This window comes from Gavialis gangeticus, unplaced genomic scaffold (assembly GCF_001723915.1).
Source record: "Gavialis gangeticus isolate Ggan-Ray unplaced genomic scaffold, GavGan_comp1, whole genome shotgun sequence".
Taxonomy (NCBI): domain Eukaryota; kingdom Metazoa; phylum Chordata; order Crocodylia; family Gavialidae; genus Gavialis; species Gavialis gangeticus.
Window position 1 is genome coordinate 108,879,652 of NW_017729031.1, and position 11,536 is coordinate 108,891,187.

General features: G+C 40.5%; 1 protein-coding gene across 4 annotated transcripts in view; it reads left to right on the forward strand.

Moving 5' to 3' along the window:
* Positions 1-11,193, forward strand: part of GPATCH8 (G-patch domain containing 8) — an 84,387-nt gene extending 73,194 nt beyond the window's left edge. For 3 of the 4 annotated variants that reach the window (XM_019523549.1, XM_019523552.1, XM_019523551.1), the window contains 3 exons: positions 2,700-2,749; positions 4,194-4,324; positions 4,771-11,193. In XM_019523549.1, the coding sequence (XP_019379094.1) occupies positions 2,700-2,749; positions 4,194-4,324; positions 4,771-8,653 (4,064 nt within the window). In that variant the 3' untranslated portion in view covers positions 8,654-11,193. The remainder of the gene's footprint in view (positions 1-2,699; positions 2,750-4,193; positions 4,325-4,770) is intronic. The other variant, XM_019523550.1, reaches the window with a different exon arrangement.
* The last annotated feature ends 343 nt before the right edge of the window (positions 11,194-11,536 follow it).

Genomic DNA, 11,536 nt, shown 5'->3' on the forward strand with positions numbered 1-11,536 from the left:
TTTTCCATTCTCCTTTTTTCCCCCACCCCTTTGCACATCTGGAACAGGGAGATCTTCAGAGGCTAGTTTGTAGGATAAATTTTAACTTTGAAGGCATACAGCCTGTTTTAGCTGGTTTGAAATCTGTAAACATATTTATAAGGATTGCAGGTTGCTTTGAATGCCAGGTTCTTGTATCCACTGTACCCCTGTACCTGTACAAAATCACAAGACAATCCTTTAACAAACGTCAGTCTTTGTAATTACTATAATAGCTCTAGGAAACTTTTTCTGTGAGGATCTCATCTTGCCCTATTGAAATATTTGGGAGTTTTGCTTCTGACTTCCATTGGCATCAGGTTAAGATCTAAAATGTTCCTGTACATCCAAGGTGAGATTGACTATGGACAATGCCAATACCAACCTAGTGAGATAAAGCATTTAAGTATGGTATGCTCTCCTCAACAGTCCAAGTGCTTTATGCTTATTTGGGTGAAGCGTATAAATTTTGGCAGATTAATTTCAAGGCCGAGCGATCTGAGTCCCTTGATTGGGCAGTCTGTGTAGTTTTGTAAAACTTGCCTGTTGATCTAATCATTCCTTCAGTTTGGTTAATAAAGTGATAGAATAATGGTCTTTGGTTTTTGGGGTAACATTCATTCTACAGAAAATTTAGATGCAACTTTTCAGCATAATACAGACATTTAAATATCTTTCTGTAGCAGCTGATGCCTAGAGTGTCTTAAAATGAGCTAGACAAGGTTATTTGGGTGAATCTGATATCTTTTATTAAATCAATCTAATAAAAGATATCAGATTCACGCAAAGAACCTTGTTAAAATGAGCCAAGCTGACATGCTGTCTTCATGGATTCCTGTTGATTTAGGCCTTTACCTTTGTGGAGATCCTAATCTTGCATATTTGATTATTAGTACTATAATTCCATAGATTGGTCATCCATTCTACCATTTTCATGTGCTACCTAACTTAGGTCTGAACTGCAAAAGGAATGAAATATGTTCTTTTCATAGTAGGACATTTAACATCTGTACAAAATTCTCCATTAGTTATTCTAAGCTCTCGAGCTATCTGTAAATAAGGACTTTTGGATCTTGTTCCTATAGTATTTTCTCTTGCAAGACTACTTATGTGCAACTTTTTAACAGTTCAGCCAGGCTTCTTGTGAGGTGGTCACTGTCAAATTACTTTTCCTTGGGGGAAAAAAAAAATCTTTTATTTATTCATAGTTATATTAATGCAGCCAACGATACCAAACTAAATATTCCTGATTTTACTTTGCCTTTGTTATAGTCCCAAAGAGTAGTGGTGGAAGAGTTTAAATGTTGCATCCATCCATGCTTCTGCTGATAAGGGTAAAAGGGGGTGTTCATAGAGATGCAGAATTACTTTGGAGGTTAATGTAAGGGTTATGTTAGTGTTAAAGGAAGTATGCCACATATCCTTGTAAGGTTCTATTTACAGGTCATAGTGATTAAGAATGTGTTGTAAGAATGTCCCTTTGCCCCAATATGTAGGATTTCTCACCAAATAAGAATAGTCGACAGTGGGTGTGTGTACATGAGACACTTAATGCACAGTAGACTAATTCTACTGGACATTAGCACATCATGACAAAAGCCGTGCTGATGTGCAATAGAATTAGTCTACTGCACAGTGTCGCAAAAAGACTGTGTGCCTTTGCTTCTGTGCAGTATCTCATATTAGAGGTACTAAACTTAATGCTTAGTATCAAAGGTGCATTAATGCATGTGTAGATGTGCCCAGTAGGAGTTCTTACATTGATAGTTTGGAATAAGTTGCAGTGATAGATTGTTACTTAAAATTTATGGAAAGATTTTTTCCGTTAAATTGGGAGAGATGTTTTTAGGGCATTGTTCATTGTTAGAAAACACTGTTTAGTGACAGCTGTTTAACTAACCAACAGGAGAAAGCCCAACTCGGGTAATTATTGACTCACTTTACATATTCTGCAGTGCACAGTAATATCAGAAGTGCTGTGGAAAGGCTGATGGGTCAGGGTTTAAGAAAGCATTTTTCATTGTGGCTAAACTGGGAGTAGCAAAGGAAACCAGATTATTCTAAGCCACTGCACCTTGACTGACTAGTGAACCTGTTTTGTTTCCAAGAAGGAAGTTTAAAACTACCTTTGGAATTCAGGTGTGGGTGTTTGGGAGTTCAGCCTCCACTTAGAGAAAATTGTAGTTCATTTTCATTGTAAATATCTGGGTCTCTTCCCCCTTCCCCCCCAGTGGATTAAACATCCAGGAACTTGGCATCAAATGCTACTTTAAATTGTTTTGCCAGCTGTTGGTGACTTTTAAATTCCTAGAGGGTATTAGATATGCAGTTTAAATCAGCATGGAAAAGCTGATACCATTGCTTAGCCTGTTTTATTTCCTCTAGAAATTTACTATTCAACATTTAACATGCATCAAAAAACAAAACAGTTCTAAGTCCTTTCATTTGTCCTGGTGAGAGTAGCTCTGTTATTCCAGGTGGGATCATGTGTGTGGTTTCCTCCTACCCAAAACACCCTGAAACTGAGCCTCTTAGCTTTGATGGATCAGCTGCTTATTCCATTTAATAGCTTGCAGATGCACTGAGAGAGCTTATGTAGTAATGCTTGCTTTTATTTTTTTCTTTCTTCCACTCTTGTTATATTTTTACTTTCTTTTTTCTTTGTGATGTGACATTTTCAGCTGATGTATTGAAAGCAAATCCTTCTAATTTTGGAGTCCAGATCACAAGAGTGAGTTTCTTTCTACTAGTGTCTGTAGCTGTAACTATTTTTTTTTTTGTGTGTGTGTGTGTGTATCCTTCCCTCTGATTTTGGTATACCTCAACCACGTTTAATAATTACTAGGTAAAAGAGCTCCCCTGTCTTGTCAAATCTTTTCTCTTTCACAAAGCAATGTTCACTTTACATTGGGCCAAATTAATTCCTCAAACGTGATCCTTTTGGTTAAATTTTTAGATCCAGCATATCAATAATATTTACCCACAGTTTTGTTCCAGGAAAGAGCAAGAATTTGATAACCCAAGTTATACCTAAACTATCAGTTTGAGACATCTTTAAAGGGGGTCTGACTTTTTTTTTTCAGAGAGTAGGTGACTAGAATTTTCTAAAAGATCAGGCTCTTTTTCAGGCTAGTCAGGAGAAAAATGAAGGCATCCACAGTTACTAGTGCCTTTTAATAGTTAATCTTGGCTATCATATGAGGTTTTCTCTGCTAATCAAGCATCAGGGCAGCACTCTTAAGGTGAATTTATCTATGCTGATCCATGTAAACAATCCCATTTTTTCCTAGAGTTTGAAGACTGGGAACTTTCAAAGCCATCCAAGGAATTCAGGTGCCCAGTGCGTATTAGAAGTAATGGGAAGCAATGTCCAAATTCTCCAGGGGATCTTTATCTCATCCTTCATTATGAAAATTACTTGATTCCATTTCCCATCTGACCCCAAACTTGAAAATACAAGGTTCTGTAGAATTTAGCATCTTTCCAGTAGACATACTAAAACTGTCAAGGTCATACTTTATTCTGTTGAAAATTAGCAGTCCCTCCAGAGACTGTCCTAACACTGCAAACAGGAAAATGAGTTACTGTTAACTATGGAAAGGAATGCTCCGTTTTGTATGATTTAACAGAATGGCTTTCATAAGGTGTTCAGTTTTGGTGCCTCCCCAATGTAATTTGTACATTGCTTTTTCAAGATAATAGTACCTGGGTAATTTTTCTGCACTAGCTAATCCCTTTCTGTTCTTTGGCCCATGCTATTAAGACTTCTGTCATGCGCTGTTTGTCAAGTACATTTGCACCCTGCAAGAGCTGCAGAGTAAACGGTCATTTTCTTTCCTTCCAGAAGTTGCTTGTTGCTTTGAAATCAGCTTTATTGTATATGCTAAAGAAAGTGAATAAACACTGGTTGGAAATTCGGATACAGACTTGAAGTAGTAGCCAGAAGTGATCAACAGTTGTCTTTTCATGTAGCGACTAGGAGGATGGCAGTCTTTTTCCATTTGGTTTGTTGAGCTAAGATACTGTTGCTCCCTCTGAACTCAATAAATTTTTACTGGTTGGTGCTAGGCTAGGGTGATGACACACTTGCCTATGCAACAACAGAGAGAGAGGCTTTAATGAGCTGATTTAACTGTCATTTTTATCTGATCCATTCTTATTGTCTCTTACCTCAGAGGTTGAAGGATCTCAAGCAAAGGGAGTTTGCTCGCAATGTCTCTTCAAGATCACGTAAAGATGAGAAAAAGCAGGAGAAGGCCCTTCGGCGTCTACATGAATTGGCTGAACAGAGAAGACAGTCTGAATGGTGAGTATGGAGATCTGTAACTGCCTAGAATGAGTGTAACTAAGTTTTATATGAGATATAAATGTAACAAAAATACTGTTACTTCTCACTTATACATACCTCTGAACCTAGCATTAAGTGATGCAGCCTTTCACCTTTGTTCAGTCTTTTTCTTTAATCTTCACATGAGTAAATTAGTTGCACAAGTTGATTGGGTAAGGCATTTATATTAATCTTTCATACTAACTCTACCCCAGAGCTCCTAATATAATACTAAATAATGCAAGACATTTGACAGTATTGGGAAAGTACTACCTTGAGAAGGATATGAAAGCATTTTTAAAATTTATTTTGTATCTACTTACAATATTAATTATGGGGGCACTGGAAGTGGGTATGAAACATGTTTTGAACAACATTATGCCAATCTGTCTAATCAGCCTTTTCCCTCTTAAAAAATTCCATAGTGCTCCTGGAAGTGGGCCCATGTTCAAAACAACCACTGTGGCTGTAGATGAAGAAGGTGGTGGTGGTGGTGATGATGAGAATGAATCAGCAGCTAACAGCAGTTCTTCCATCCAAACAACTTCTAGTCAGGCCACAGAAATGATAATGGACAGAGGTATCCTTAACATTGGACAAGTCAGCAGCACCCTTATGCCTGGACAGTTGCCCATCCAGACAACACAGGCAATCAGTTTTGGCCTTAAGAATAATTCGGGAACGCCACTGCAAAAAATAGGAGTTTCATTCTCGTTTGCCAAGAAGGCTCCAGTAAAACTTGAGTCTATAGCATCTGTTTTCAAAGACCACGTGGATGAATCTAGTCCTACAGATGGAACAAAATCTGATGATAGAGCCTCTGATCAAGGAGCTCTGCAGAAGGCTGGTGAGAATGAAAACACAAATAGTCCAGATGGCAAACCTGATGAAGATGACTCGCATGAAAAAGACAGTGGTGGGTCTTTAGCCACTACACTATCTAAATTAAAAAAGATGAGACGAGAAGATGGACCGGCACCAGTAGAGCCAGAATATTATCATTATATTCCGCCAGCCCATTGTAAAGTAAAACCTAACTTTCAATTCTTACTTTTCATGAAATCCACAGAACAAATGGAAGCAGAAAATGTGAACAAAAAAAACGTACATGACACTAAAAAGGGTAATTCTCCAAAACCCAAGGCTGGCAAGCATGCAGAAAAATCAGCTGAGAGCACCGTGCAGCAGAAGGAACCAAGTACTATTGAACTTACAGACCAGAAAGGCAAAATGGAAACAAAAGAAACTCCAGAAAATCCAAGTGTTGTCGAAAGCAAACGTTCTACAGAAAATGATCCACCAGAACCAGATGCTGCTAAAGCCACTCAGCCTGCCCCAAGTGGTAAAGAAGTGAGTGATGGACCAAAACATCCAACAGGACCTTTTTTCCCAGTTTTAAGTAAAGATGAAAGTACTACTCTCCAGTGGCCTTCAGAACTTCTGATATTTACCAAGGCAGAGCCGTCAGTTTCATACAGTTGTAATCCCTTGTATTTTGATTTCAAGTTGTCACGCAACAAAGATGCTAAAGCTAAAGGAGTAGAAAAATCTAAGGACGCTGTCGGTCTTTCTAAGGAAAATGTACTGTCCACAGAATCCAGTGACATAATCAAAGGCAAGGAGACAGGCTGCACAGGTAATAGCTCAGTTGTAAAAATGGAAACTAAATCAGTGTCTACTTGCAACACCCAGAACAAGCATGACTCCAACTTGGCAAGTGCCAGCAAACTGGAAGGAGCTGGTGACAGTAGCAAAAATTTAACCAATAAAAAAGACAAGTCTGGGAAATCCCATAAACATAAAAAGAAAAAGAAGCACAAAAAATCTAGCAAGCACAAACGTAAACACAAGGAAGAAGCTGAAGACAAAAGTCGAAAAATTGACATGGGGGATGAGAAACCCAAGAAACGGAAAAAACACAAACACAAAAAAAGCAAATCATCTCTTTCCGCTGAATCTGAGACAGTGCTGAAAACTGAAGTGCCTGAAGACTGTAGCCATTTCCAGAAGAAAAAGCACTGTTTTCAGGACACTCAGAGAAAGTCTCTCTCTGCTGAAGAGGGAAGCAGTAGCAAAAAAGATGACAGTGGCAACTCTTCCCAAGAGCACAGCAGCAAAAAACATAAGGCTGACCTGCAACAGTTGTCTTCCGTGTCAAGGAGGCGCTGTTCTGCTCCTTCTGTTAGTAGGTCCAGCCACAGGAGCCGACAAAGTAGTGGAGACTACGACAGCGATGAAGGTTCTCGTCGGAAGCACTTCCGACAGAAATCTCTGTCGCAATACAGTGATGACTATGACTCTGGTAGTGACCACTCCAGAAGCCGTTCCAGGTCAGGGCGAAGGCATTCTTCTCGAAGGTCATCTAGAAGATCATACTCAACGAGTTCTGATGCCTCTGCTTCTTCAGACCACAGTAGATACAGTCGCAGGAGAAGTTATTCTGCTGATAGCTATAGTGATTACAGTGATAGATCAAGATGTCATTCCAAGAGGTCTCATTCTGACGATGATTCTGACTACAACAGCCCAAATCGCAGATCAAAAAGGCACAAGTATTCTTCTTCAGAGGATGACTACAGCCTTAGCAGAAGCAGGTCTAGAAGTCGAAGCAGGAGTCATACCCATGTTAGGGGGAGGTCAAGGACAAGAAGTCGGGGCAGAACACGGAGCAGCAGTTGCAGTCGCAGTCGAAGCAAGAGAAGAAGTCGAAGCGTGACTGGCCGCAGTTGGAAACGGAGTCGTAGCTACAGTCGGGATCGCAGCCGCAGCACAAGAAGCCATTCACAGAGGTCTCTTTCAAGAAAAGGATCTCGTGGCCATGAGAGCCCCGAAGAGAGGAGGTCAGGGCGAAGAGACTTCATCAGATCTAAAATCTACCGCTCGCAGTCCCCTCACTATTTCAGAGCTGGCCGAAGTGAAGGGTCTTTGAAAAAAGAAGAGAGCAAGGGAGATGAAGCGAAGACATCTGGCTTGCTTTCTCAGAACAGCAGCACTTCTAGTCTAGGAAAAGCTTCTGAAATTGATTGCAGTCCAGAAGAGAGAAACTCTGTCACGGCAAAACTTCTGCTTGAAAAGATTCAGTCCAGGAAGTTTGAAAAGAAGCCCTGTACTACTGATGAAATGTTAGCCGGGGCAAACAAGCTTGGGATAAAACTTAAAGATCCTCCACAGGGATACTTTGGCCCTAAGCTTCCTCCTTCATTAGGTAACAAACCGGTTCTCCCTTTAATTGGGAAGCTACCTACAGTCCGAAAACCAAATACAAAAAGATACGAAGAGTCTGGGATAGAAAGGGGTGAGGAACAGGAGCTGTCAGAACCTGAGGAGGCTTCCCCAGGAAGTGGGGAAACTCAGTTGGCTGGTCAGCCTCTGCTGGAGGAGGTGGTGATAGTAATGCAAGACAAACCTCTAGAAGAACAGAAGCATGAAGAGCCTGCTGCAGAAATGCCAGCAGTTTCTCTTGAAGCACAGGCACTTCCTGAATGTTATAATTCAGGAGATCTGGTAATGCCACACAACTTTCTCTCTGATCCAAATGATAGTGAAGCTTTAGAACCTATGGATGGTGGGAACCAGCCTGTCCCTGTAGAAACTAGCATCATGCCTTTAGTTCCAGATGTTGAACACTTTCCTGGTTATGTACCTCAAAGTGGGGAACCAAGTATTGAAGGAGATCCAGAAGGAGCAGAAGATTCCTCTCTTGCACCACTTGAGAGCCAACCAATCACTTTCACACCCGAAGAAATGGAGAAGTACAGTAAGCTTCAGCAAGCAGCTCAACAGCACATTCAGCAGCAGCTTCTAGCAAAGCAGGTCAAAGCTTTCCCTGCTTCTGCAGCGCTGGCACCAGCTGCACCTGCTCTACAACCTATACACATTCAGCAGCCAGCAGCTGCATCTGCAACATCAATCACCACTGTGCAGCATGCCATTCTGCAGCACCATGCTGCTGCCGCTGCTGCAGCTATAGGGATTCACCCACACCCTCATCCTCAGCCTCTTGCTCAGGTTCATCACATACCCCAACCACACTTAACTCCCATTTCATTGTCCCATTTGACCCACTCTATTATTCCAGGGCACCCTGCTACATTTTTAGCCAGCCACCCCATCCATATCATTCCTGCATCAGCTATACACCCAGGTCCCTTCACCTTTCATCCTGTTCCACATGCGGCTCTTTATCCAACACTTCTTGCCCCTCGACCTGCTGCTGCAGCAGCTGCCACAGCATTGCATCTTCATCCATTGTTGCACCCCATTTTCTCAGGTCAGGACTTACAGCACCCACCTAGTCATGGCACATGAAGGAAAAGGGAAGTGACCTCAGAGAAAGGAGAAAACATGCGTCTTGGAAAGGGGCTGAAAATGATCCGGCTGGCAGGTGAGATCTGAGAATTTCCTTTCGCTCGTAACAGCCAAAGAAATGGGATGTGGCTTGCAGACCATCTGAGTGGTGCAGCTGTTAAATCTTGTGAGTGTTGTGTGCATTTGTTTATTATCAGGGACTTTCTCACGTTCCCAACTCCTCCCTTTATGTAGCACCACTGTATCCTAGAGGAATCATCTCAAATTCAGACAGAGACACGCTTTGAAAGGCTTCCCCCCTCTTTCCTCCTCCCAATATTAAATAATCTTTTTCTGCCCTTCTGTAAATTACAAACAGTGTTTCATACTCTGGCTGGCTCTCTCTAATCCTTGTAACGAGGTCATCTAATTAAAACAGCATACATGATTGAATCCTGGTTGTAATCGGTGATGCAGCATGTGTAAAATATTTGGTAGCTGACATCTGAGCATCCTGCCATGGGGATTTGATGGAAGGGTACTGCCACTCTTGGTTGGCCTGGGGCAGAGACTGGTTTGCGGGCACTTGGTGCCTGCCATCACCTATCCAAGTACTTTACGCAAGCAGTGAAGGTGGAAATAGGGTTTAATTTTAAAGCTTCACTGAACAAAAGAGCTAAAAAGGTTCAAAGCTTTTTACTCTTCTCCATCCTACATTAACATTCTTCTCTTATGTGAGGCCTGCACGTTGACACCTTTTGTCTGTTATGGAACAGAGAGGCGTGCTCAGATTGCTAGTTTGTGATTTCGGACAAGGCTTTGGTCAGTCTGCTGAGGGAGATCGTTCATCCTCCTGTGTCCTGAAATACTGTAAAAGAAGCATTTGAATGAGAACAAAAAGTAAAAGCCCCTTATGAATAGAAGCAATACAGAGGACTGGAACCCAATAACAATCTGGAGAGAGTAACCAGAATGTGTAAAGTGTATTCTTTCCTCTGTAATATTGATGGTTTCCTTATTAATTTATAGGATTTTTTTTTAATGTAAAGAATTGCACTGAACTCTGTAAACATAAATGCTGCTTTTTGTAGCTCATAAAAAGGTTACATTTGTAGTATACTGCAATAATATTTTTTACAGCCAGTTCTTTTAGTGGTACTTGTTCTGGTGGCTTTTGTGTAAATATGTTTGCTGTAGTTGAAATAAGACACTTGTAAAGGTTAAACTTTATAGTTTCAGCTAGATGCAAAATGACTAAGCATGTATATTTTATCAAGCTCATGTATTTTTGAAGTTTTTATGTACTATAAAATGTAAAAAAAAATCTTCATTTAGCATTTTGCAGAAGAAAAATGTGAGAATTGGAATAAATAAGGTGCATTGAAGACACCGATGACTCTAACAGCTAATGAATTGCATCACATTGAAAAGTGATGACTGAAGGATTTGTAAAATGCTATACAAATGGAACCAACAACATAGGCCTGTTGCATGCTTCTGGTCTTTAGCTAAGCAGCCAGCTTCATAGGAATTGACACTGGAGGCAGATTCAGAAGTGTCAGGAAACTGGGTTAAGTCCTATAGAGCATAATTACCCATGCTTTTTCTGGGGTTTTAACCACTGCCTCAGCTGTTTCAGACAGTTCCACTATTCTATTTAAATGATAAAGGAACCTTTTACCTCTAAAGAAATGCCTTTTTTCGTAGGTAAAAGTGCTCTGATTGGTCACTCATTTGACAACTCCTGTCTGATCTTTTTAATAGATTTCTTCATTCATTTTTGCATCAGTCTCTTCACTTTTGGTTATCATTAGCCATGGAAGTTGTCCCTAAAGCATTAGGTGTTCCAATTGCATCAACACTAAATCAGGAGATTCAGTCCTACTTTATTTGGAGGATTTAAAGTGCAGAATCTCCCTGCTTTAATGCAGCTTTCAGATACGTTTTGTCCAGGGAGTCCTATTTCCTAGCAGAATTGGTAACAGCCTTTTGTATCACTCTTTATCACCTAGGTTCAAACCAGTGGCAGATTCATTCTGTGCTGTCAGACCCTGAGCAAGGCAGGCAGTGCTAGGACAAGACGATACAGTTTGCACATTGCTTCAGCAGCAGTTAGCATTCCCATTCTTCCATTTTCTCCCTACTCTCCCCAGAGTGCTGAACTGAGAAATCTGGGGTGCAAAAGTCAAACGATTTAAATCCCTGAGCTTCCTCACTAGTTAAAGAGAGAAACTTGCATTTTGAACAAATAGCACTGAAATCTCATGGTCAGATAAAGGGACTCAATTTTTTTAATTAATGTAAATATTTAACAGAATACAGTATTAATGTTTCAATGCTGAACTTCATTAGCTTCTAGACTCAGTATGCGTTTTCTGGCACCCTTCACACTGCAGTCGGGGGGGAGGGGGGTTGACTTCCAGAATAGTGCTAAAAATACTTAACCTATCATTTACTTAATAGGCATAAATGGACTGTATTTAACTTTGTCACATAAGATATATATATGCTGTAAAATGAGGGAAAAGAAACTTTCTAATAAACCAATGATTTGTGGAAAAGACGTGTAGTTCTTCCCAAAAGTACAAACAAAACAACACTTGAAACTGGTGAAGTTAACCTTGGGTGCATGGCACAATGCCACTGTTTTCCTAAAATGAACACTGTCTTGGGCTGCACAAGCTTACTGGCCCAGAAAATAGGAAATGCACAGACATGGGTTCTGTTTTCTGGCTGTGCCAATTCTGGTGCTGAAACGTTTTCAGAACAAGTACAGCAAGATGTCATCAGGTTGTGAAAACGTGTTTTTTGTACTAGAGTTGTCAAACATGTTTCTCATTGAGCACGTGTACACATTAATATGCCTTTGCTACTGCGCATTAAGTTTAGTACCTCTAATATGAG